The sequence below is a fragment of the Arachis duranensis genome, unplaced genomic scaffold, assembly GCF_000817695.3.
Source record: "Arachis duranensis cultivar V14167 unplaced genomic scaffold, aradu.V14167.gnm2.J7QH unplaced_Scaffold_232525, whole genome shotgun sequence".
Lineage (NCBI taxonomy): Eukaryota > Viridiplantae > Streptophyta > Magnoliopsida > Fabales > Fabaceae > Arachis > Arachis duranensis.
Window position 1 is genome coordinate 242245 of NW_026264851.1, and position 25379 is coordinate 267623.

At 33.3% G+C, this 25379-nt stretch overlaps 3 protein-coding genes across 3 annotated transcripts in view; all 3 read right to left on the reverse strand.

Annotated features, from left to right (window-relative positions):
* Positions 1-767, reverse strand: part of LOC127744094 (serine acetyltransferase 1, chloroplastic-like) — a 13158-nt gene extending 12391 nt beyond the window's left edge. Inside the window, exon 1 of the mRNA XM_052256367.1 lies at positions 510-767. Coding sequence (XP_052112327.1) covers positions 510-767 — 258 coding nt within the window. The remainder of the gene's footprint in view (positions 1-509) is intronic.
* Positions 768-2692: 1925 nt separating this feature from the next.
* LOC127744055 (receptor-like protein 52) lies at positions 2693-6010 on the reverse strand. The gene has a single exon (XM_052256326.1). It carries the CDS (start codon positions 5941-5943, stop codon positions 2758-2760), a length of 3186 nt encoding a protein of 1061 aa, XP_052112286.1. The 5' UTR covers positions 5944-6010; the 3' UTR covers positions 2693-2757.
* Positions 6011-14485: 8475 nt separating this feature from the next.
* On the reverse strand, positions 14486-20703 carry LOC127744070 (transcription factor LHW-like). The gene is made up of 10 exons (XM_052256340.1): positions 19734-20703; positions 18709-18903; positions 18521-18602; positions 18257-18298; positions 18114-18173; positions 15995-17761; positions 15758-15859; positions 15446-15586; positions 15240-15365; positions 14486-15158 (listed from the first exon to the last, which is right to left on the reverse strand). The coding sequence occupies exons 1-10, from the start codon at positions 19826-19828 to the stop codon at positions 14982-14984; spliced, it is 2787 nt and encodes a 928-aa protein (XP_052112300.1). The 5' UTR covers positions 19829-20703; the 3' UTR covers positions 14486-14981.
* Positions 20704-25379: the final 4676 nt, after the last annotated feature.

Below are 25379 nucleotides of genomic sequence, written 5' to 3' on the forward strand. Positions count from 1 at the left end.
GTTATGACGTGTTTTGGGCGTTCAACTCCGGATAATGACGTTTTTCTGGCGTTTAACTCCAGACAGCAGCATGAACTTGGCGTTTAACGCCAAGTTACGTCGTCTATCCTCGCTCAAAGTATGGACTATTATATATTGCTGGAAAGCCCTGGATGTCTATTTTCCAACGCCGTTGAGAGCGCGCCAATTGGACTCCTGTAGCTCCAGAAAATCCATTTCGAGTGCAGGGAGGTCAGGATCCAACAGCATCAGCAGTCCTTTTTCAGCCTAAGTCAGATTTTTGCTCAGCTCCCTCAATTTCAGCCAGAAATTACCTGAAATCACAGAAAAACATACAAACTCATAGTAAAGTCCAGAAATATGATTTTTGCCTAAAAACTAATAATATTCTACTAAAAACTAACTGAAACATGCTAAAATCTACATGAAATTACCCCCAAAAAGCGTATAAAATATCCGCTCATCAATTGGCATGCTAAGAAGCCTTTGAAGTTCAAGAAGCAATGCACATGGCTTATGCAAGCAGGGTCTCTTTCTTTAACTGCTTTAAGATCATCCTTCACAGAATCCATGATTTCTTGGTCAGATTTCAAGATCCCAACAAAAAGATCAAAGAGTGTGCTACTTGGAAGGCTTGCACTGCTTAATCTGTTAGCGAGGTAATTGGCCAAAGCAGATTCCAATGAATCATGAGACAGAATTGAGGATTGGTAGTAACTATTCAGAATAGGTTCCTTATTTACATCAATTTCAGCCTCTTCCTTCATCTTCGGCCATAGATCCACAGCTTCATTTTCTTGAACTTCCTCAACAAAAGTAGGGGCAGTCTGAAGAGTTTTCACCTGGTACTTGCAAACACCATCAGTGAAATTGTTTTTGAAGATTTTTGACCCCTTGAATTATTTTTGACACCATCAGTTGCTTCTTGATTAATACTATTTTCCATAACTGAAATTAATAACACCCACAACACAATGAAATTAAAAACAGCCACAACACAATGAAAATTAACAGCATGAAAATTAACCATGTTCTTAACATAAAGCAGAGGAACGAAGAACGAAGAAGATGAACAGAGGAAGTTTACAGAAATTGAATAGAAATCGAAGTTCACAGAAAAAAGAACAGAAATCTAAGTTCACAGAGGAAGTTCACAGAGTATCAACTTCATGTTTCTTCATGTTTCTTATAATAAAGAAGATGAGCAGAGGACTAGTCACTCACCTGGGGTCGATGGAGGGCTATTGGTGTTGAGGACCACGCGACAATGAAGACGATGAGAGGGCTACTGGTGTTGAGAAGATGAAGACGATGGAGATGGAGGGCTACTGGGGAGGGAACCAGGTGATGATGGAGGGCTACTGGAGCTGAGGACCAGGCGACGGCGGTGGCGCTGACAACCTGAGACCGCGGCGATGATGGAGGGCAACTGGGCGGCTAGGGTTCAGACTTCAGAGGGCGGCTAGGGTTCACTCACTGTGAGACTGAGAGTGAGATGAATCATGAATGAATGGGGGTCGGGGGAAGAAGGGGGGTGGGGTGCTCCACGAGCGGGTCGGGTCGGGTTACATTTTTTAATTTTTTTTAAACAATAAAAACGGTGTCGTTTAGCAAAACCAGCCTGTCACTGGCCTGCCGATTTTTGGCCAGTTCACCGGTTTTCCAGCAGTTCTTCCTACTGCGGTTTTTAAAGGAGGACCGGACCGTTTGTATAGTCGGTTCGCAGTTAAACCGGTCGAACCGGCCGGTCCGGTTCGATTTTCAGAACCTTATTTTTTGCAAACCGCTGGATTGGATCGGAATTCGGATATACTTTTCACAACCGATGCAATCCAATCCAAACCGCACAATGTATTATAATATTATTATTTTATTATTATGTTTACAATTATACTTATAACATATTCAATTTGTTATACATTTTTATATTTTTCATGTATTATTATTATTTAATAGATATTTTATGTTCAAAATGTAATTTATTTCTTTATTTTAACTAACCTATAATTTTATTTCTATTGTTATATTATCGTTGATTTTTTAAGATATTGTTAAGACTTGTTATGTCATTGTTGGTTATTTGAAATTTGATGTTGAGACTTGTTATATATATTTAATTTTTTAATTTACAAAATCGCAAATCCAATCCAATCCAAACTGCTTGAAATTGGATCGGATCGGATCGGATTTTTTTAAAAATCATCCAATCCAAACCGCACCGCAAGTAAACATAGTGTTCGGATCGGATGAGTTTTTTACTCAAAATCGATCCAAACCGCACCGCGAACACCCCTAACTATTTTTTCAGTTGAATTACGATTGGACTGGTTGGATCCGTAAACCAGTGAATTAATAACTAAAGTGGTTTGATGATCGATTCGGTTCTCAGAACCTTGATTTTAAGTGGTTTAGTCTTTCACTCTTTCACTTTTTCTATTTTCCATTTTTTATTTAAAAATGAGCTACCAAAAACAAAAGTAGCCCATTTCACATTTTAAAACCCAAAAAATTCTGTCACAGAAGATCGCCCCTGATATTGGGCCTTGGTATAAAAGTCCAACGCTAATAAGGATAATTCCAAAATAAAGTAGTAAAAAATATGCTATATTATTTCCCCAACAGAATTTGTTTTTGGTGTCTACCCGACAGATTTAAATACAGAGATATCCAAGACCCAAAAAAAAAAAAAAAGAAATCACTCTCGATTAGGCTTTATTTCCCAGACATGTTAATAAAAAGGAAAATAAAATAACTATTCTAATTCATTCTTCTATGATTTACATGCACTCTGTTTTTGTTGTTTTTCCTTTTGACTCTCTTATTTGGTATACGGATACCTAAAAGCCTTGCAAGCCATTGTGGCTTCCCAGTGTGGAAAAGGTAACATCCTAAGAGCACTCCAACCACCACTCCACATGCATATCCCACTGCAACAAATTTCCAGCCAAATCCAAATGTTTCTTCATCCTCAAATGTCATAGATGATGAGGTATATCCGTTGTCATCATTGGCACCACTGCATGATTTTGACAAAGGGAGTCCACATAACATTGCATTTCCCACATAGGAGTCATTTTGAAATGTGTTGAATTGGCCACCTGTAGGTATAGTTCCCTCTAATTGATTTTGTGAAACATTTAAGACCGAGAGAAAATTCAAATTTATTAAGGCCAAAGGAATCTCTCCCCTGATCTGATTCCATGAGAGGTCCAGCCATTCCAAATTTCTCAAGTTACCCAAAGTTTGTGGGATGGTGCCAGTTATTCCATTATGTGAGAGATTGAGCCCTTTGAGAGAATCTAATTCTCCAATTACTTGTGGAATTTCACCCTCAAGTAAGTTATTTGACAAGTCTATAGTTGTAAAAGTCATCAATATTTTCACTAGTTCTACTGAGTGATCTTTCATGTTGACCACTATTGAAGCAAAATATGATCGATAGCCAGAATAATTGGCACTCATATATTGCAACCCAGTTTGAGTGTAATTGACATTCATCATTCCTTGAAAGTTCTTCAAGAATGATACTGGCAAGGACCCACTAAAATAGTTGTTGGAGACATCAAAAACTCTCAACTTTGGAAATGCATGTGCATCTGTAATGTTGGAGGAGTTACTGAAGGTACCATAAAATTTATTTGCTCGTAAAATGAGTACCTGTAGCTCTTGAAGCAATCCTAGCCAACTAGGAAATGTGTCCTCTATGCTATTTTCTCCAACGTCCAGAACTTGTAGTTTTGTGCAGTGGGCCAGAGACTTGGGTAACGGTCCCTCCAAGAGGTTGCCATTCAATTTTATAGTAAATAAAACATTACCTTTAGAGAAGCTTCCTGGTAAGGTTCCATAAAGGTTGTTCCTTTGCAAATCCAAAACTGTGAGAGAGGGTAAGGTTGCCAAACATTGTGGAATTGTTCCTGTCAAGTTGTTGTGAGACAAGTTGAGAATTTCAAGAGAGCTTGCATTGAATGTTTCACAGTCATTAGGAATGCTTCCACTCAAGTTGTTATTAGATAAATCAAGGAAGGTAAGATTAGCCAATCTGAAAAATCTATGGGGTATATTTCCCGTGAATTCATTAGAGCGCAGGTCTAGAAAACCAAGACTTGGATAAACCCCTAGTGCTTCTGTGATGTTTCCAGAGAAATGATTGTCATCAAGCCTTATTATAGTTAGTGTTGAACAATTTCTCAAGGACTTTGGAAAAATCCCCGAAAAGCTGTTGTTACTGACTGTCAAACCAGATAGCTTCATGCCACTGCACAAGTCAGGTGGCAGTAGTCCTGAGAAGTTGTTGTTAGAAAGATAAACAGTACTTAAATTAGGACTGTACTTCCCAAAATCTCTGGTGACGCTGCCTGACAAGTTGTTGGAGAACACAGAAAAGTATTCTAAAGCAGTTAGTTGAGCTATGCTGTTCGGCAACTCTCCCTCCAAATTATTACTGTTGGCATCAAAGAGTTCCAGTGACTTGAGGTTCCCTATTTCTCTGGGTATGGTTCCAGTGAGCTCATTCATGAAAAGATTCATCAGTTCAATGTTTGTAAGATTCGAAATTGTTGAGGGAATTGTACCAGAAAAATGGTTTTCAGAAAAGTCTAAATTTATCATTTCCCTCATGCTTCCAATCTCTTTAGGAATGGGACCAGAAAATTCATTGCCGTACAAAAAGAGGTACTCGATTTTCTTTAACAGACCAATTTCTGGGGGGACCTTTCCTGTCAACAAGTTTTGTTGGAGTTGCAGACTTATCAACTCAGTCCAATTAGAAATTAGTGAGGCAGAGAGTTGACCAGAAATGGAATTATATGATAATCCCAATTCAGAGAGCTTGGTCAAATTCGAGAACGAAATAGGCAAGGGACCTGCTAGATTATTGCTTGATAAGTCTACGTAGGTTAGATGAATGCATGAGCTAAGTTCCAAAGGGATTGAAGAGTTCAAAAAATTAATACTTAGATCAAGACGTCTTAGCTGCATGAGTTGGCCTAGGGATGATGGAATTTCCCCGCGGGCTGAAATGTTATGCAAATCCAGAATTTGAAGCCCAGCTATGAATCCTATTTCTTTGGGAATAGGACCAGTGAAGTTGTTGCCACCCATACGAAGCTCTTTGAGGTTTGAGAGCTTGGACAAGTTGGACGACAATGGTCCTTCCATCCCACAACCTGTGAGGTTCAGGTATTGAAGCTTGGCCAAATTGGTATACAATGATTCTGGTATTGTGCCATTAAAATAGTTGAAAGAGAGATCTAGAAAAGTCAAGTTGTGGCACTTCATTATGAAACTTGGGAATTCGGGAGTGAATGAATTGTAAGACAAGTCAAGGTATGTTAAGGAAGGCATGCATGAATAGTCAGACCAGTGAGTAGGAGATGCAAAGTAGTTTGCTCCAAAGTCAAGGTACCATACCTTTGGGAGACGTATGACCTGATTGGGAATAGCACCATTGAAACTGTTGTCGTAGAAGCTGAGATATTCGAGTTCCCTTAAATGTCCTATCTCATATGGCACTGTCCCTGAAAAGTTGTTGCTTCCAAAGTCCAAGAAAATGAGTTTGGAGAGGCTGCCAATTTGAGGTGGTATTGACCCAATAAAGCTGTTATCATTGAGGTCAAGGTGAGTCAGGTTTGGTAGGGAAGCAAAATCCAAGCCATGAAGGGTGCCACTGAGATCGAAACCAGAAAGGTATATCTCTGAGACACTTGTGTTTGTTGATTTGTCGCAAACAACGGCATCCCAACTACTGCAAAGGTTGTGAATATTGGAGAGGGACCATGAATTTAGAAAAGGAGTGTATAGCAGGCTGTTTTTCCATTTCACAAGGACTTCAGCTTCTGTTGTTGGAGAAGCTGTGATTTTCCGTGAAAGCAAGAACATCAATACTAACATTATATGAAAGAGAACATGATTGAGAACACAATGTGTTCTTTCAAAAGTTGCCATGTCTCACCGAATGACTTTTATGGCCTCTCTTTGTTTAAAGCTTTACTTTGAATGAGTTTAATGCTGGTTAGCTACTTAGCTTTGCTCTCTTATATTTACCATATAATCACCATTATTTATGTTAAGATTAAGACTAAGACTAGTCTCGGTAAGCTTATTTCTTTTCTGAACATATTAAAATAGCTATTTGGTATGGACCATTTGATCCCCACACGCGGTTTGTTATGTCAGTATTGGATCATAAATTCATAATTCTAAAATGATATTTAATTATATTATATAGTGTATTTTAATAAGGGTTATATTATTTAAAAATTAATTAGATAATATATAAATTATTGTTANCATAAGTTTTTTATATTAGACTTATACAAAATTACATCTTTATTTATTATTTTTATATTTATTTTAGTTGTCATATTTTGTCTTTTTATATGGTATTTTTTAGGTTGTAAATAATTTTAAAAAAATAAATGAATGAAAATAAGAAACACCAAAAATATAAGTTAGTTTTATAATTATGATATATTTGAATATACTTAAGGAGATGTGTTAAATTTGAATTTATTTGGGTTTAGAAAAAGGAATGAAAACGAAAAATACAAAAAATGTAAATGCAAAATTATGAATTAATTTTATAATAATGATATATTTGAAAGTATTTAGTAAAAAATGTGGTAAATTTAAATTTATTTGAAAGAATTTTTGTTAATTGGTACGAAAAATTAAGAAATAAATATAGTAGAGTCTTATCTAGCATGCAGAAATAGACCAAATAATATAATAATAAGAGTATTAACATGTTTAAATTGTAAAATTTTAATATTTAAAATTAAATTTTTTTATAATTATTATTATTATGACAAAAGTTACAGTACTTTATGTTTTAATTAAATAATAATTGATACAAATTTTTTTATTTTTTTATAAATATTTTACTAAAAAATGATCGATTGATTTTTGAATTTTATCAAGTAAGTAAAATTTTTTACATGACATCATTAAAAGAAAAAAATATGAATTAAATATAATATAAAAAAATTTAAATATCAACTTTTATACTATAAAAATAGAGATTCTTATTTTTTATTAAGAGAGGATCGCAAGTCTTAAATTACAGTAGTTATTTGCTTGACTTGGTCGTTTTATTTCGTGTTAATCAAGTAGCACTTTATATTTTTATCATGACCATATTTATTTACTTCTAGTGGATTGATTGGCGCCTCAATCCACATTTTTGTAAGCGGTAGTTAAATGAGAAATGAGGGTGACAGGTTTTTTATATACGTGGAACTCAAATTTATCTTCAATTTGTTTTAGAGATATCAAGAAGTGGTCACAAGTTTGAAAACGGAACACTAATTATAATTAGTAATTATTAATAAATAATAATAGGTATAGATTAATTTGTAAAATGGTATCGGACTCTTATGAAGCAAGAAATCAGTGAGGGACTAATGCAGAAGCTCCCTGTTAATACGCAAAAGCAGACAGAGAACAAAGAGAATGAAGAGTGAAGAGAATGCGGGAGATTGAGAGAACCCTGGAGCTGACTTTCATTGAGAAACGTCACACGTGTAATTCACTCTCCACAGTTTACACCATTACACAGGTATTTATATTAGTTAAATAATAAAAGAGTGGACGGATTTTATGATTTGTAATTATTAATTAATTTTATTAATATTTTTTAATATTTTTTTTAAATAATAAATGACTCAATACCACATCAGCAATATCTCTAACTAACTAATCCCTGTAATTAACCTAGGGCCAGCAGGACTGGATCGTTGGGTATACAAACTCTTCAATCGTATTAGGTTGAAAATTCAATCCGTAAAAAAAAATTTTCTTTAAGGGTTTTCATCACTCAACATCCATTACGCTAAAGTTACGTACTGTATGGTTGTGTTTGTTTTCGACTAACAAAAAGAAAAGACGCTCAAAATAGAATAGAATAAGATATTAATAGATAAAAATATAAAATTTTGTATTTTTGTATTCTATTTGGTGATAAATTAGAATAAATTATAAAAATTTATTTTATTTTTATTTTTTTATTTAAAAAATTTGAAATAAAAAATATAATTATAAAAAAATAACAAGAATAATAAAAGAAAACATAAAAAATAAGATGTGTCCTTTGTTAGTGTCTCCGTATCTTTCTTACTAGGATGGACACAAAATATAATAATTCAGTATTCTTGGATACATTGTCTCTGTTCATATCTCCTCTATCAAATACAATTTTGTATCTTTGTATCTCTGTATCTGTAAATAAATACAGCCTATAAAACTTTTTGAAAATGCTAACTAAGAAATTAATTTAATCTGTTTCAAAAAGTAATTTCTCCGATTTAAATATAAAATACAAATAACAAAATAAAATATAAAATTTCTTATAAAATTATTTATCGAAATAATTTTATTTAATAACTTAGTTATAGTAGTTTAAATATATTATATATTATTATTTATTGCGCTTAACCACTACAAGAAATATTGTTAAAATCGACGGCTAAGTCGTTGATAATATTAAGATTTGACGGTAAAATGAACGGTGGAGGTGGTCGCTATTAAACTTATCGATTTTTCAAAATTCTAATAAAATCGACGGTATTTCTGTCTATAATATGAGTTTGAGAATTTTACCTTCTTACTAAAATCGACGCCATTTCTGTCGATATTTGATTCAATACAATCGACAATATTTTTATCTATAATATACTTAATAAAATCAACAACGTTGTTGTCAATATTTGATTCAATAAAATTGACACAATTACCGTCGATTTAATTATTTAGATACCAACAAATTCTTTGTTTATATTTTATTTTTTTCTATTTTAAATTTAAAAAGTGACAACTCTACCATCGATTTTAATAGTATATATATTTTAATTATTTTTTATTTAAAAAATAGTAAACAATTAATGCAAATAAATTTTTAAATATAGAAATAAAATTTATACCGAATATTTGATAACAAGACAAATAAATTTTTAAATATTCGATAATGAGTTTAGGGTTGTCAAACGGGTAGCCTAGTCCATTTAGGCCTGGCCCATTAAGCACGTGGGTTAAATGGGCTGGCCCATTTAAACCTGCTTTATTTGCGAGCTAAAATTTTTTAACCCGAACCGTTTATGGTCAGTCCAATGGGTTAAACGGGTAAGCCCGTTTATCATTTAATTTTATTTTTTGATAAATATTTTGACAAAAAATACCATTTTTATGTCAAAAACCTCTAAAAGATTTCTTTTTTTTTAGTTGGTGGGTCGGGTTTTCGGATCGAATCGAGATAAATATCGGCTAAAAGTACTGCTTTTTTTGAAAAAAATGTAAAAAAAAATAAACGGACCACCCATTTAGCCTGCGGGCTAGCCCATTTAACCCGTCATTTTTTTCGGGTTAATCGGGCTCAACCCGTTTAGCCCAAAATTTAAACGAGTTTAATTTTAGAGACAAAGTCCACCCATTTAAATGGGTAAACGGGCTGGCCCGATAGGTTTAACCCATTTTGACAGCCCTAAATGAGTTTACAAACTTATCAAAATAATAAATAATCCTCTAACATAAAGACTCAAGACAAGATAAATAACTAAATTTAGATTTATATTCGTTTAAATTGCAATCCATTAATATTACAAAATATTCAAAGTAAAGTAAAGTAAATAACCTACTCATACTCGTCTAAATAATCATCAAGATCGTCAGAATCATCCTCCCTTTGAGAATTCTATGGTTGTCCTAGTCGCTGCAGAATAAGTGGGAGTTTTCTACTTGGGGCTGGGACTGGGGGTGGAGCTGTGCTTTTCAGAGAGTTTGGAAAAGTAAGAGGAGGTGGGGAAACACGTGATCCAGAACTATTAGGACCTATGGCCCTCACATACTCAGTCAAGCTGCTCAATTGATGACTAAATTGATCCATCTGTGAGTTATTGATGTTGAGATCCTCATGCAAGGATTCAAGAGTCTGTTGCCACTCTCTTTTCTTCCTTTGGTAGCGGTCTTCAAGCTCTCTATATTTAGCGGCATGTTGTTCAACTTTCCTTTTGAGTACTGTGATTCGTTCGCTAAGATCCAAAACATCAGTACTGGTAGTCGTGGTCCATCAACTCGAGGTTGCATCATGGAAGAGTCCCTTACCTCACCCATGCCAAATACCCTACCTTTTCGTTTTTCACCCACTGTCTCAATCTATATACTTTTCGCAGAGACATGTAGTGGATCAGTTACACCAGCCTCTATAGCAGTCTACTGTTCTTGCTCAGCTTGAAACATACGCTCTTGAAATATATCTTACAATGAGAAGAAATAATTGATAAACTATTATAAGTACTATTAATGCAAAAGCTAAGAGAATATGTAAAAAAAATAAGTTCAACATTACAATGAAAGTAAGTTATCTTTGTCTTTCGAAAATGTTCATCAACTCATTGAGTCCTATTCTCTTTACGAGTATGAATGTACTCAAAAAATTCATTCATACGTGATAGTTTTTCAAATAAATGATTCTATATAATATAATCAAATTATCAACAAATAAGTGTATATAAACGTCCCAGGTTCAATCATCCCCACAAATTACTTGATTTTATACTCACTCAATACATCATGGGTTAAAAGAAATTGCAAGCTAACATAATAAAAATATATCAATTATTGATGGTTAATTATGAAGTTGCCTTTTTCTTTTTTTAATTTTTTGTTTGACTTTTCACTTTAGATACTACATATGTGCACAGGTATAATAATTGACCATTTATGATTATATAATATGTACATGATTTCCATTTCAGTTTTGACATCACCACACATAACAAAGTCATCCCAATTATATGTGAACTTTTTTAATCAATTGGAATAATAAACTATAATTCTCTTATTCAGCAAGTGTTAAAACAATTTTTATAAGTAGGTTAACATGTTCAATAATAAGTTCAACAACAAAAACATGTACAATACACACAGATGGAATTGCTCAGAGAGTGGATAAACTATGGCTTCATCATTGAGCTTAATACCATTAGACTTTACTCAATCAACAAGTACTTCAATCAATCTTTAATTCTATTGTATGAAGGTTCAATCCAATATTGGAAATAAGAACCAATGATCCACAATAAAAGGCCACACTCAGGCCACACAGTTCAATCCAATATTGGAAATAAGAACCAATGGTTCACAATAAGAACCTTTTTTCACTAATTATTAACTACTTGTTTAATTCTTAATGCATAAGCACTAGTTGGATTATTGTAATACACACTGAATTCATCTTATTACTAAGTTATATATATATATATATATATATATTATATAAGTATTTATCTCTTTTGATCTGATTATTGTTAAATTTAGGAGTTCCAAACACTACAAATTCTGCAGGTACAAAGCAATAATAAGGTAGAGTACTAAGAAATTTCACTACATTCAAAGTCATGACCTTATTGCATGCGAAAACCATTAAGAACCAGTTTTTTTATACTTGCTATTATTTGTCTATACTTTGGAATTATCTATCTATTTGGATTTCGGCAACGACTATTTATATATGATAAACAATCATAAAAAGTGATAATATGTCCATTCAGAGGAATAGAACATTTCATCATAAGATCAATTGCAGCAAATTTTAGAACTCACAGCCCAAAAGAATAATATTACATTGAAATAAATGCCACTGTGAAGATAAAAAAAAGTGTTTAGTATATAAATATGAAAAAGTCTAAAGCAAGCATTTTCATTGAAATTTGACCAACATTTAACTATTAAAAAAAATAAATAATTCTATACTATTAGATGTCATCTCACACTATTAAAAATATTGATGATGGCTAATTAATGGCTACACATCACAAATTCTGCTGCCCCTAACACTCCTCTATAAAAATTACATTGAAATAAATGTGAGGAATTTACTTGTTTTGTTTAAATGATATTATGTATGATTTACATGTATTGCTAATTATGTTTTTTTTTTTCCTTATGTTTTATTTGTTGAAGGTTGTAGAAGGCTTAGAGAAGGGGTTGAATCTATAACATTTTTTTACTTTAATGAAATAACTCTTTAATTTTAAACTTTTAATCTGAATCTGTTTGAACTCAACAGCGAAAAATTTATAAAAATTTACAAGACAATTTGATTTTGTCTCATAACTTTCAGAAAATTGAACAGAGAAGGGAGGAGAGCAGTTGACACCATCATGTATCCTGGTTCAGTTGCCTTATGCAATGCAACCTACATCTAGTCTCCACCACAGTAGAATTTCCACTATAGTTAAAGTATTACATACACTAATTTCAAAGGATTGACACAATCATTTCTCTCTCAAGTTCTATCCTAACTTGACTTGGTTATGCTAATACCTAACTTTTCACTCTTAGTGCTAATCCAACTAAAAAAAGGTACCTCTCAAGTATAGGATACAAGACAATATAAACAACCTAAAGAAATCTAAAATCACTCTAGACTTTTTTCTCAAGTATATCACTTAACATTTTGTCACTCTTTAGCTTTTTTTTTCTTAAGTTCTCTCTTTCAGCCTTTTACCACTCAAGAAATTACAGAAAGATATACATTGAAAACGAAATACAAATTGTAAAACATGAAGGAAATTAATGCCTCAATAGCCTCTATTGCTATAAGTTGAACCGAATTGTTCTAACACTGATTGAGTTCTTCATATTGGTGGAATGCTTCTTTCTCTAGAAAACATTGTCCAACATGTTGAACTCTTCAAAGATTTGCTCCTTAGAACAAAAACTCAAAACTCTGGTTCTTTCTCATTGTCTTCAAAAATTGAAAATCTTTCTTTTGTATCTCCTTGCATATTGCTGAGTTGCTTTCTTTCAGAGTCAACTCCTTGAGCTGTGTACTACCAACTTAGCCTTTCACTATCTTCCATTAATTCGTTCAATGGTAAATCCAGATCTAAACCCTTGAGCTTGAGCTTCGTCTCCAAGAAACAATTTTGGCCATTGATTTACAACAGTAATGATCAGAAATCACTTTCTCCATTTATCTCAAATTGGAGTAGCAGAGAATTGGAGGAGTGAAAAAAGTAAATTACATGTAAATGAAAATAAATCACTTTTAACTTCTGACTTAACTTGAAATTGTTTGATTTAGGTGATTAGACATTTACCTTTTGGATTAAGCTTTCTCTTTCTTTCTTCTCTGATGAAATGAGCAAGGAACGAAGCTTTTTCTCTCTTGCCTGAATCTGACCGAAAGAAAAAGTGAACGTTGGCCTTGGAGGGTACCACCATGGAGGGATCAGCTTGGGTGAGCAATTTGGGTTTGTGTTTGCTTCTTTTTATTCAGCCCAATTGTTTTCTTTGCATTATTTTTTGTGGACTTCGTTGGTTAGAAAGACCCACTATCAATTATTTTGATTTCTTGCATTTGGACTGTTGTTTATTTTAATTTTGACCTGCATCACCTTATCAAACATAATTAAAAACTAATTGAATGATTAACCTAATAAAATAATATTTATCATCATCAATTATAATTAATTAATTTCTTAATATTTTCAAAACAAAAATCTAAAATAAGTAGATTTGTAAAATTAGAAAGTAAAAAATTAATCTATATAAATTTTGTAATTTCAATACATGTAAGATTTATTATTTTGATTTTACCTTGAGTAGTGTTTTATTTTATTTTATTATTAACTTTTTTTAATTTTAAAAGCGAGCAAAATTTTATTAAATAATTTATTATGTATAAAAATTAATTAATAACAGACAAAAACCAAATCCTTCTCCACTCCCACACTAAGGGACCTATTATCATTGAGGTCAAGGAGAGTGAAGTTTGGTAGGGAAGCAAAATCCAAGCCATGAAGGGTGCCACTAAGATTGAGACCAGATAGGCATATCCGTGAGACAGTTTTGTTTGTTGTTTTGTCACAAACAATGGCATCCCAACTGCTACAAAGGTTGTGAATGTTGGAGGGGGACCATGAATTGAGTAAAGGAGTGTATAGTAGGCTGTTTTTCCATTTCACAAGGGCTTGAGCTTCTGTTGTTGGCGAAGCTGTGATTTTCAAAGAAAGCAAGAATATCACTGCTATTATTATACGAGAGAGAACGCGATTCAGAACACAGTGATCTCTCTCGAAAGTTGCCATGTCTCTCCGAAGCACTTGTAATGTTAGTACGTTAGCTTTGCTCCCTATCTTTTATGGAGACACGACAGTTACACTTTCTTAGCTTGCAGGTTGCAGCACATTTATATGCTTTACTTGGTCCCTTATTCTTCTAGAATCAAGTATAACACATTTTACACACCCAAGGTTGACGGGTATTTTATATTTGTAGAACTCAAACTTTTCTTCCATTTGGTTTAGAGAAATCGGCAAGTGGTTAAAAAAATTGAAAATTCAATACTCATTATAATTATTAATTATTAATAAATAATAATAGGTATAGATAAATTTGTAAAATGGTCCTAGACTCTTATGAAGCAAGAATGCAGTGAGAGGCTAATGCAGATGCAGATATCTATGCAAGTCACAAAAAATTGTAGCAATAATTTACAAACCACACATAAAGCTTTTATGTATTTAGATATAACACTTCCAATTTAGGGCCCTAATTAGAAAAATCAAGAGTATAAAGTACACATTAACCCCCTTCCTTACACATCCTACAATATCTATACATCAAATCTTGAATCTATCACCAAACTGCTACCAAATTACTCACTACCAGAACCACCCTCCACACTAAAAATAAAGGATACAACACAAGTCACCTAAGAGTTCACTAATAGCATCACATGTTGGAGGGAACATGTGGAAACAGTTACAATATGGGAGAGTACATATTAATTTTGAGGTGCTCTTCACTAACTTAGCATTATCAGATATGAGATACGGGACAGTTAGAAGTTAACACCACCAGAAAACTTTGGATCGGATTGGAATGGATTGGATTTGATGTTAGTCATTGCAAGCATAGCGCATATCATACTTGCTCTCAACACATCCATGCCAAGAAACCATACGTAGCTCCTGGTGGGTGGTTCATTGCAAACTACTAGGCCTACCAGTTGCCGGAATCTGGGTAGCTTGCGGAAAAGATTGATATGCCATCATGTTCTTGTCACCTGCATTCGATGAAGACGCATTTCCCTTCACCGTTTGGTCCAAAAGCCGAACCAGCGACATAAATATTTCCATCCTTGTTATGTCCCTATTCGCCTGCAAAACTTGACAAGTTAACTAACTAACTAGCACCATATATGAGCATTGAAAAGCATGCACACACTCTTAAAACATTACCTCAACGGCGAAACGAGCCCAGATTTTGTCATTTCTTGCTTCCATTACCCCCTTTAGTATAGTTAAGCCTAATCCTCTGATTAAATCAGCTATTTCCAGAAAGAAACCTCGTTCCTCGCAAAGCATCTATTGGAATAACCAAGAAAAGTGATGAGAGAGGTGATAAAGGAATATGCAAAAGAACTTGGTAAAGCATTGCAAAATACCTCCACTAGCATCTGACGAGGATGGTTCAGATCCTCAACTATAATAGGGCAAACCATTGATTGTGAGCCAACCTCGTATGCCCATGTAGCCCCTCCCTCAAAGTTGTCTTTCAAAAGCAGTCCACCTTCCTTGCTGATAATCTGCACATTCAAGAAAGAAAGAACATGGGTTGTTTCCCCTTATTCTTCAAATGAAAAAGCTATCATCTACATATTCTTTTGATAGTCCTTTATAGCATAAATGATGCAAAACCAAAAAATTCTATTTGAATAAAAGGTTTGATTGGTACAATAGTGAACATTGTCCCTTACCTTTGAATCCCCAGTTTGTTTCAGCTTGTCAGCATGCTTTGTCACACTCTGCAAAAAAAGCATATGCTTGATGGTACGTTCCAGAAGTGCATCTATGCTACACTGTTAAATCATCACAAGAGACCAAGGAGAAAAATATTCAGTGTTGTTACATACAAAATCATTCATGAACCAAAATATTAGAGTTATAAAAGAGATATGCTGGAATCAAGTATATGAGCAAAAAGAAGTCAATACCTTTGCTCCATTTGGCACAATTTCCCGTAACTCTTTTACACGATCTTGAATCATTTGGCGATCCTTAGGTCGAGGCCTAGGATTCTCTCCCGGTTTAAGCCTTTTGCGATTCGATTTGCAAACTTCATCAGGTCGCTTGGAGTATCCAGTCGAAACACTATTTTCAAGCTTAAGCTTGCTACTATTTTCAACCCATGAACTAAGTTGGGACCCAAACATAGAAGAAGTTTGGGAACACTTTCCACCGTCGTCCTTAATACATCCAGACCTCATGGAATTTTCAACAGCACCTGTTTTACCCTCACTCTTAGGAATACCAAACATCCCACCCTGGATATGATCAGGCATAGCCGGCTTGTAGGCACGAGAGGGAACTGAACAGGTACTACTTGTCAAAGTTGTCCTGCAAGACATGTCATCAGAATTCTGTTTCATGACAGATTTGGTCTTTGAAACCACAGCATCCAAGAGGTGGTCTGTGCCTGTCCCAGAAAAAATGTCACTCTCTGATATTGCTTCACTTGCAGAGTAATAATCAGAGTTCATACCCTGCATATTCATACATGTTGGCTTTTTATCCATATTTTCTGTATTAGATTCAGATCCAACAGCAAACAACTTATCCCAGTTTCCACTCAGAAGTTGGTTTTTGAAATCTGCTCCTAGAATATCAAACAGATCATCACCTGATGACGGTTGAGCACAAACTTGTTCTTGTTTAACATTCTTCACCATAGATCGACCAGTAACATGTTTATTAACACAATCTTGGACAAAATCAGGGCTTTGACCTCCGGTAGTCACAGGCTTTGAAGGTAAAGCGTCATGAACATCCTTCACATCTACAGAGAGAAGCTTCTGATCAGAACCTTCCGTAGGCACAGTAAAGGAACCTGAATGACTGAAAAAATTAGCCAGAGAACAACCACCTGCTTCACTTGAACCATCACTTTTAACTCCAAACCCACCGCCTTGTGCTCCGGATAAATCACCAACGGACACATCTGGAGTTCTTAAACCAGAATCAGTAACAAGACTTGTCCTCAAAAGACTACTCACCCCACCATGTATTGGTATTCCAGCAAGTAATGAAGCACTGCTAGAACTTTGATTGTGACCAAGTATATGGCCTCCATCTGTCTTTAGTAGAGACATGTTTAATGTACTTGATGCATTTATACTAGGATTACTGTGACCTTGATTCCCAAGGACTGACATCATTTGTTGCTCCATATATTTTAGATTGCAATCGCTTGGAACTGATTGACCGAAACTGGATAAGCCATTGAATGCAGATCTTGCATTATATGAAACAGAAGGCTGCTGTAGGCATGAACCTCTGCTTGAGGGTATCACTTCAGCCTCCACAACCCTATTCTCACTTTGGCCAGCAAAGTTTGTTTTAATCAATGTAGTAGCATTTGGTTGGCAATAACCATTTGATATCTGGCTCAGGTTATTAGTTTTGGGAGTCAATACTGAACCTTGGAAGTTATTCATTTCTCCCCTTATAGGACAGAGTGTTTGAACAGTTGGCCTTGAAACATGAGATGGGTTACTTTGCTCATTTGAACCATTAGATACTGATGGAATGCAATGTGAGGGAATTGCAGGTGGTTTGACAGAGACAGGCAAGCCACCAGTAGCAAGTGCTCTTCCAATGGAAGGACTTCCTGAATAATCTTCCGATAGAAGGGCACCGGGAATGCATCCAAGTTGCAAGATCAAGCTCTTTACATCATTTACAAACCCAATATTCTCCATTATCTGTAGCAGTAGATATTGCTGAATTAATTGCAGAAGAACGTCGAAAGAGAATGTAAAGCATCAAAAACAATTACAATGGCGCATTCACACTAGATAAGAGGGCATTGCTAGCTTATTCAACTCATAACATGCAGCTTTCAAGAATGGCTATCCAAGATTTATGCAATCCATCATATTCATGTAATCCTGTGCTGAGTATGTGACATATACACATGTAAGCTAACAGAGGCTACTCACTCTTGATCGAAATATTATATTACAATGTGAGATACTCTGACCTAGCATGATAATTTTGGGGATATTGTATCACATTATATCTCTTCAGAACTACAAACATAAGAAAAGGACTTACTGGCAAGAAAGATCCAAGTTGAACAACCCCATGGGGAAGCACAGGAATCACTGCAACAGTCTGCATAGACAAGAAAACAAGGTATCATAATATAGCAACATGAACTCTACAAAAAAATGTGGAGCATAAAGAAGATCACAAACCTGCATTCCAGCTGAAAGTTGGTGATGCATCTCAGCATATACCTAAGAAGAGTGCACCAAAATAAGAAATCAAAACGAAACTCATGAATTACAGCCCTATATAATGCATATTACACAATTTCCAGAAACTAAATTAAATTGAGAGAGCATAAACAGGAGTGCAAGCTTAAAAAATATTGTTCACAAAACTTCAACTGAACCACAACATCTGCAATATACAGCAAAAACTAGTCAAGCATTCTTAGCAAGAGAAGATCAAATTACCTCAGGTGGATATGCATCTCTACTGAAATTGTTGAAAAGAATCCACTGATGGTTGCCAGTAAATGCAGCACGTCCAATTATTCTGAGTTCACAACAAAATGAAGCACATGAGTCACTACAAATTTTCTCCTAGGATCCTGAATCCCCAATAAATATTCAAAAAATAGAGAGAACAGGAAAGCACCTACCCTTCACCTGCGATATTGACTGAATTATTCACTGTCATTTTGTTAATCAAAGAACAAACTCTGTCCTCCTCTTGGATCCCCATCTGAGACGAGTGAGACTCAGAAGAAAACCAGCTTCCTTCTCCATTCCCAAAATTTGGTTGTGGGAAAGAACATGGCAATGGTTCATAATAACATTCTTCCCAGATCAATAGTCTGCCATATGAAACTACAATCAGTTAACTCAAATAAAGTAACTAAAATACTTTCATATGTTCAGTTATATGTATAAGGTTAAAAGCAATGATGCATCATAAGTTGCAAGGATGACAAAGATAGATCATATTTTGGCTCATTACCAAAGCAAGCTATTTTGCAGATTCGCTCTCAGAATCACAAACAGATCAAATACAGTAGGTAGTGCGCCTCTGGCAAAATCTAGGGCAAATAAACTTCAATTTTCTTTTCTCTTTAACTAAGATTCTCAAGGACAAATCAGAAACAATCAAAGCACTAAGCTCCAAAATAGTAAGAATGAGTATAAAAGTGAACAGAATAAGAATAGAATCAAATACAAAGAAGCAGTAAATGTAATGAGTAATGACCAACAAAATGAGAGCCTAACATCTCAATAATATCTAGGAATCAAGGCAACCCCTAAAATGGAATATATTATCATAATTTCTTATGAGATCCACCCATATGATTAGAGAATATTGAACGAAAGAATTTTCAATGAATCAGCTAAATAATTTACTCTCAGGTTGCATTATCCAGGTTTTAGAAAGAAAACAAAAATCTCAAATTTATCATTAAAAGAAATAAAGGGCACACGCACAAATCAGCAGCATAAACTCGAAAGTAAAAGTAAGGGTGTAAAACACTATTAGCTTTTCTTAAAATTACTCATAAACCGAAGTAGCAGCCAAAAAATCATGCTTTGATGGATTTAGAAACCACAAAAAACAACAAACAAAATAAAGCAAAATGATTTCACTTCTTTTTTGTTCTTTTCATTTCTCTGCAAAAATCAACCAGGTACTTACTTTGAATTGTTGCATCCGATCTTCCAGAACACAGCATAAGACCACTGATTCCGACCGCACAGAGTCTTTAAAGCTTCTTTCAGCAAAAACCCCATCTTTCTTCCAACGGGGTATTCTCAAAACCACACAAAAAAGACCTTTTTTTTTCTTCCTGTGACCTTAAAGGATGAACAACAACAACAGCAGCATGCACCAACAGAAGATAAGAAACAGAAAATAGTAGAAACCTTCAAATCCGATGAGCATGCATTTTCCGGTGAGTGTTGCAAAAAAGTCCTAACTACCACGGCATGATCCTCTTCCCGCCTGTTTAGTCCTCAATCCACCACTTCTCTTTCGCTGCGGATCCAAGTTCCCGGCGATGAGTTTCCGGCAGGCCATCCTCCGGAAGAGGAAGACGTACGAGAGAGAGAGAGAGAGAGAGAGAGAGAGAGAGAGAGAGAGCAAAGCAAAGGAGTTAGCTTTTGAAGTTGGGTTCACACTATGCCACGAGCTTCAAGGTTGTAGAGAGCAACGATCTTGTCCATTATTGAGGGAATGGGAAACGATGAAGATAGAAAAAGAAGAGAATTTTGAAGTGGGGAAGTGATGGCGTTGGGGTGTGTGAGGTCTTAGCTTGTTGAAGAGAGAGAGAGAGAGAGGAAAAGGGTTCAGGTTCTGAGGGCTGCGCTCTGTGGTTGTGGTGTGTGGGTGACAGTGGAAACTGTGAAATATTATTCCCACTTGTTCTGGCTTTCCATTTGTGAGAAAATAAATGGAAGTGTTTTAAAGTGGAAGGGGTTTCACAAAGAGGAACGCTTTTGACGAGAATTACATGCAGAGCCACCAGAGAGAGAGAGAGACAGAGCTTGCTTTTGTCGGGTTCTGAAACAGTGTCGGGAGTAGTCAGAGAGAGGGAAAATGTTTGGTTTTGTTTGTTTTGTTTTGTTTGGGTTCGGTGAGTGAGTATTGTCTGAGAGAGAGAGAGAAGAAGAGGAAGAAGATAGGAGAGAGAAATGAGTGTGTGAGTGTAAAGCTTGGGACTCGGGAGAGAGAGAGAGAGAGAGAGTGCGGATTACTATCATGCTCACGTCACCTTAAGTTTTTGTGAACTAACATGAAATGCAATGTTTTCTTACTCTTATAAAAATTGTCAAATAAAATTGAATTAAGTGTCAATAATTTTATCAACTATTTTAATAATTAGATATGCTTTCTATTTGTTTCATAATTTCTTTTATTATCAAGTAAGTTTATCATTTAATCTAAGAATAAAAAAATAGAAGACAAAATAAATAATAAAAGAAAAAGAGAAAATATAAAAAATAATTTTTTAGTTACTTAACATTAACTATTTTTTAAATATAAATTTTTATTTTTTAGATTCTAAAATCAAATATAAATCTAAATTTTTTTTTGCAATTAGAACAAAATAAACATAAGATGAAACAAAATGAGAGATGCAGGACATTGAGATCAAAATAAATAAGATAATTATACATAATTTTTATGTATTATTTAGGATATTTTTAAATTTTAATGGAAATATTTGTCTCACCACTATCTTAGTAATATGTTTTTATTTAAAATTTTAGATAAATAAAATAATTTAAAAATTTTGATTAATATTGATTACAAAATTAACTTTTTTATCATTATTCAAAAAATGATATTCTTAATTTTTTTTTTCCAAAATTTAGTCTGTACTCATCCACGGTTTTATTAGCTAATTGTAGGTTAAAAAAATAATTTCTTAACAAAAATAATGTAACAAAATTGTTTGCCGCAAAAGTTAGAGTGGTTAGTTTTGTAGACAAATTTTAAAAAATAAATAAATAAATAAGCACATATAAATTTTATTTAATGTGTATTTATATTTCAATATATATTTTAATGTACATGTCTGTTCATTAGACATATAGTGAAAAACTTGAGTTAAATTATATTTTTAAATGGTAAGTATTTTAAGTTGATATAAGCTTAAAACAAATAACCAACAATAATTGATACGTTCATGTTAAAATATGTAGAAACTTCACGCATGTGGATCAATGTATGAAGAAAAATTTGGGTATGCTTTTGTGATATTTGTGGCTGGTAAGAACTCCAAAGACATACTTACAGAATTAAATGTTAGAAATAAATTTCTAGCATAGAAAGTGAATTACAGAGACACAGTATGATTTACAAAAAAGACTTTGAACTGGTTAATTTTATTATGATGCAGACGCGATTTAGAAACACGCATGTTGTTGAGTTGGATATTGCTTCAAAAGAGGAACTAAAGTATATAGAACGTTCTATTACAGAACTTCTTTCCAAGAAATCCATCCAAACTACCAACGAAGGATATGGTAAATGTTAATTTTGTTTTGTTTAGGAATAAAGAGTGCTTACGATTTTAACGTATTTTTTTCTAATTACTAGCTAATGACCTGGGAGTTATCATTTTCTTTTAAGTAGAGTTAAGTTGTTGTTTGTATGTTCATATTTTCAGTGTCAGCTGAATATTCAGGCGAAATAGTTGATGACACTCTAGATGAGGCAGACACTGATTCAGAAGATGATTTAGATGATATCTCCTCCGGTGGATATGACACCTCCAGACATGTTGAGCTCAATAAGGTTCCAAAAGAATATAATGAAACTTTATACACCCAACATAGAGAAGATGACGTATATGCTAAAAAAATGGGTTTCGATATGAACAAAAAGCCATGATTTGGAGATGACTTATCAAATCCTTTATCCCGTGACTGCAGTAGATTCATGATAGAATTTTTCTGGCCAGACGAATACGATGTTGAACAGAAATTTTGACTCAATACTTATTTAATTTGTCTATTTCAAGAATTCTGATTGTTAAGTTCTACTGAACTTTGTTTTTACTTTATAAATTCAGAGTTTGGCTTATTAATTTTTTTCAATTTATGCTTGAATACAAATCAAAATGCGCTAATACTACACGAGAAAAGCCCAAACGTAAATTTGTGCACATTATTATGTCATAAATATTTTTTAATTCATGAATTATTTTTTACGTAATACAAAATACAAATTGTATCTAATGCATTTACTTACCATGTTTGAAATATGTTTTTCAAAAAAAATTAGCAGAACTCGAGTAGACTTAACAAGACAATTTTTAAACAAAAATTTCAAGTTAAAAATATATTGCAGCGGTTAGGAGAAAACCGTTGCAAAAAGCTCATCAAACATATTTGTCTAGTCGACATTTTGCGGCGGTTAAAAAAAATTGTTGCAAAATATTACGTTTTTAGTAGTATCTTTCAAATTCGTTGTATTAACCGCTGCCAGATTTTATTTAGCAGCGGATTCTAAAAATCGCTGCTAACGGCCGAACTTCTTGTAATGATATTTTAATTATGTTGGTGGCTGATTTTAGTATACACGTAACATTGTAGATATTTATATATCATTATAATAATGTATTTTTGACCCTTGTTAAGGGAGTGATTGTGTGTTGATGAATGATAGGACAGGGTAGGAGAAGGGTGAAGAAGTTTTGATTGTGTAGTTTGTATAGAAGTTGGATACTTATTATTAGACATGATTGATCACTGAGGTGGGAAAATCATTATGTGCAAAGGACAGTCCTTATTTCTCATCACTGCTCCTATCTATTAACAATAAACAAGAATGAACAATGTTTTGTGTTTTAATGTTCAATTCCATTATTAATTACGTAACCCCCTATATAATTATGATGCATGTTAGCTGAATTTTGGACACTTCAACTTATTGCTAAAAACTCTTTCATTAGTATCAAAGTTTGATGATGGCAATCATGGAGTCTTATTGATAGTAATTATGCTTTAGACCAATGATTACTGCTACAAACAAACATTGCCAATTAAATTACTGGATAATATGGATATATATAGTGTTTTGGGAGTACGATTACATTTACTGTTTTGGACTTATGTGATAAGTAATTAATATTTTGGAATATTCGTTATTTTAATTATATTATGTATATATAAAATTATTGTTAAATTAATTATTTATATAAAATATATGTTAGAATATAAACTATATATTAAAAATAACATATAAATATATAAACAATTGTAGTGAGATTACTGGTTTTATGATAAAGTAAAAAGTTTTACTGATTTGATGATAGTTGTTTTGAATATTCATTTTAGAAAAAAAAAATAGTAATGTTTTTAAGTAACTGTTAGTTAATAACTTATGATCATGATTTACTGAACCCATAATTTAAGCGTGCTATAATCATCATTTGTGATTTGCCTGAAATTTATTAGGTAACCTTATCATAAATTACTATTTATTTTGTTCATCATTTTTATTTAATATTACCACATTTTAACACAAATCCTATATTAATGTATCTAAATATTTATATTTAAAAAAAAAAAGTAAAACAAGCAATGCAAATGTAAAGGCGGCAGCTTGACACTGATGTAAGCATCTTCAAACAAAAACATATATAAATTAAAATCATATAATCTAATTACTAATAATGCTTCTTGGGTCAACTTGAAAGATAAGTTATGCCCTAGATTTCTCTATATATGTATATAGATAAAGACCACCATCATCTTCAAGTGTTACAATCAAAGGACCACCTCATTCCTGAGCAGTAGGAAAAATTGAAAATCAATTGGACCACTTATTATTAAGGGATCAAGAAGGAAATACAACTAAGACTTAAAAAGAAAAAGGTAACAAGTAGAAAAGAAAGTCTTATATTAAGGCTATTGCATTGATAGCTAATATTTGAGTTTTTTATTATTATTATTTCAATAATCAAATTGGAAAAGAATTCAAATTTGATGAATTTGTGGAAATTTGAATGGGACAATACAGGTTATATCTAGCATCAAGATTCTGAGAACCAAATCATAATGGTCACTTAAATAATCTTGAAAGTAACCAAACTCAATAAGCAGCCTCCATTTTCCCCCTCCACTAAAAGTGTTAATTATATTGCTATTGAAAATTCAAATGGAAACATAACTTCGTTATGAATAAATACACTTCTAATCTGAAATATCCACCTTAGGCTAAATATATACAATAATTTTCCTGTTCTTACCTCCTTTATTCTTATTATTTTCTACTTTACTTTTTGTGGGGCTCAAAAAGACATGGGAGTAAAAGAGGGTAAAAGAAAAAATAGAAAAAAAAGAGTGATATTTCAAATCTACTCTAATATGTATTTTTTTTAAGAGAAGTTAATTCTTGAATAAATTAATCCTTGAACTTTTAGAATATTAGACATCTTGTGTCATAGATTTCACTTAAAAAAAAAGGATACACATCACATACATATTCCATGCATCTTGTGTATGCCACAGCTTTGCAAAACAGTTTGGACTTTGTTTTGGAACGATACAAATAAGGAAAGCAATTTGAATTATTTTTGATACGCTTTTGTAGATGTAGCCTAATAAGTTAAAAAAAATAAATGTACTTGGAAGTATATATATCAAAATGAAAATATTTATTTTATCTATCTCCTTCTCATTCTCAGAAACGCATGATGGTTTTAAATTTGCACCAAAGTCCCAAACCATGCTATATTACATTCTAGGCAAGCATTGAAAGTATTTCCTTTCTATCTTTCTATATAGTAATAGTAATTATATATAAAATGCTCCCTTTTCTTTTAATTTCATG